The sequence below is a fragment of the Apaloderma vittatum genome, unplaced genomic scaffold (assembly GCF_000703405.1).
Source record: "Apaloderma vittatum isolate BGI_N311 unplaced genomic scaffold, ASM70340v1 scaffold8342, whole genome shotgun sequence".
Lineage (NCBI taxonomy): Eukaryota > Metazoa > Chordata > Aves > Trogoniformes > Trogonidae > Apaloderma > Apaloderma vittatum.
Genome location: NW_009705193.1, coordinates 4326 through 6898, shown reverse-complemented (window position 1 = coordinate 6898; position 2573 = coordinate 4326). Strand labels below are relative to the sequence as shown.

The window sequence follows — 2573 nt, the reverse complement described above, 5'->3', positions numbered from 1 at the left end:
CCCCCTCGAGACTGTCGCTGCAGGGCTTGGCAGTTTTCTCTTTGGTGGCCGTGAACTCGGATACGTCACTCGGCTTAGAAAACATCTATTTCAGCATCTCTCTGCTGGGTGGTGAGGTTTGGGGGTGGTTTTGGGTTTGGTTGGTTGGGGTTCTTTAGGTGCTGGTTCAAGCACTTTCCCTGAAGCAGAGCAGGGCATTCCGGGTCGCTTGTCTAGCACTCGAATCTCTAAATATTGAGCCTACGAACTCATCTGCTTTTTCCTCTGTTTATTTTCAGCTAAAAATATCTTCCGAGTTCGTTTCCAAGATCCCTCCCTGGGCCAGTCCCACACGCTTCAGGCCAACGACGTCTTCCACAAGCAGCAGTGGGTGAATTGCATCCGAACCGCCGTGGCTCCCTTCCAGCGGACTGCGCCCGCCGCCGAGCTGCAGGAGCTGCCCGAGCTGAGCGAAGAGTCGGAGGAGAACAACCCCGCCGCGCCCAACGTCCCGGCCCAGAAGAGGCAGTCGCTCGCGTCTGGCGTCACCGAGATGGAGCTGGACGAAAACACGTCCGAGTGCAGTTCTGTCCTGGACTCGGATGAGGGGAAGGGTCCGAAAGCTCACAGGACGTCGTCCGGGCACAGGAAAACGCGGGAGAAGCAGCTGAGCAGCAAACGGAAAGAAACGCTCGTGTGAAGAGCCCGGCACCGATCCCGGTGAAAGACTGTTTATTTATAAATAACGTGTACATTTTTCTGTGTAATGTGAGCATGATTTGGATCCACTCTGCTGAACAGAATGTTTTTCTGGTGTTTTTTTTTTCATTTTTTTTCATCTTGTAATGGCAGCTACTGGTAACAGTTAACGCTGTTGAGCTGGAGTCTGTTTTTACAAACTTTGAACCTGATTTGAGTGCCGCGAGCGACTCGGAAGCCCTCGTTGCTTCCAGCCGCTCGTGGCAAATTCGAAGAGCACGCTTTGACTTCTCAAAGATTTCCACGTGCGGTGTCGGAGGCTGGAAAACAGTCAAGCTAAAGCAGATCAACACTGCAAGAGTCCTTTTGAAGGGGACTCAGAACCTGAATTCACGTTTTCTTCTTGTCTTGCACAGCACCGGGTTTGCGGTGTGGTTTTCAGCTTTTCATGTTAAAAAAGAAAAGAAAAAAAATAACAAAAAAGCAGGCCTCAGGTTCAACAGGTTTTCAATTTACCTACTGGAATCTTTCATCTTAAGTGTGTCCTTTGTACATTCCTCATTTTCACTCTTGTAACCTGCCAGATATTTAATTCTTTTTTATTAGTTGTTCTGTTTCAGGTTGGTTTGGGGGGTGTTTTTTTGTTTTCTTTGTTTTCTTTTTTCCCCCCTCTGTTTTTGTTTTGTTTTGTTTTTTACTTTTGTATTTTGTCATTGTTCAGACTTGGCATTTCCTTTCAAGTACTTGATCCTTCTCGCTCCGAGGTGTTCCTCACGTCACTCCACGGCTCTGCGGAGCGCGGGCGAGCCGTTGCGTCACGGGGTGACGCTTGACATTACCCCGTTAACGACGAGCAACGCGAACGGCTCGTGCGCGCTCCGCACAACCAAAAGAGAACTGCATTGCTCACGGGGTTTAGGAAGGTTTTAGGCACGTCGCAGAGGGTTTGGGGAGGGAAAAGGAACAGCAGCTAGAGAAGGGGAATAGCAGGGATCGAAGGTAGAGTTATTTTATTTTTTTGTTGTTGTCACTGTTGCCTTTTGGAAATGAAACGCCTTCCGTGGGGAGGCAGGACTGGAGGCAACCACGGGGTTATTGCATGTGGTAGAAAGAGTAGAGAAAAGAGAGTATTGAAGCGGAGGAGGTGTAAGGATGGAGGAGGAGAGGAGTTGTATATACTCATAACGGCGACACTGCCGGGTTCTAGCGGTCCAAAGATTTGGGTGAGAAGCAGCAGCTCGGTGACCACGCTGCGAAGCGGGAGGCGAAGCAGTGACAGCTTTGGGCACAGCCAATAGGTTGTTCCCGTCGCTCGACCGGGGACGTTGGGGTGAGCGCAGCCATCCCACCACGCCTGACCTGGAGCGTCACCCCAGATCCGTGCTCGAGGAGCTGTAACTCGCGTGCGGAAGGGCTTAACTGCCCGACGCGTGTTGGAAACGGGAAGAAGCGTGTACATAGATGCACACGGGTGGTTCTCTGTAAATGTGTTGTACAGTTTCAAGTGCCAAGTACAATTAAATTCCTGACAGCCTCTTGCCTGCCTCGTTTCAGTCGTTACCTGGGGGGGGACACGTGCTCGGGCTCTGCGTCCGTGGGCTCCTCCGAGTTGGGGAAAGCTGGGGCTTGAGTCAAAACCCTTTTTTCTGTCACAGTTCCGCTCGGGAGCCGCCGCTCTCGGGGTGCAACAGGGCTCATCTGGTGACTCAGCCCAGCGCTTGCATCACCCTCCTCCCTTTCTGGGGAGTTAAAAAAGGAAGAGTGACCAGAAGCCCTCACTTCCTGGGGACCTGCAGCCTCCTTCCTGGCACAAATATTTAAAAATCCTCTCTCGAGGAGGAGAGGGAACCCCCTGGGCAGACTCCCCTCTGCTGGTGTGGCTTCTCCAGGAGCAG

At 51.8% G+C, this 2573-nt stretch overlaps 1 protein-coding gene across 1 annotated transcript in view; it reads left to right on the top strand.

Annotated features, from left to right (window-relative positions):
- Window positions 1-878, top strand: part of LOC104270831 (neuroepithelial cell-transforming gene 1 protein-like) — a gene marked incomplete at its 5' end in the record, with an annotated part of 5838 nt that extends 4960 nt beyond the window's left edge. The window contains 1 exon segment of the mRNA XM_009865303.1: window positions 279-878. Within this exon segment, the coding sequence (XP_009863605.1) occupies window positions 279-679 (401 nt within the window).
- Between the last annotated feature and the right edge of the window lie 1695 nt (window positions 879-2573).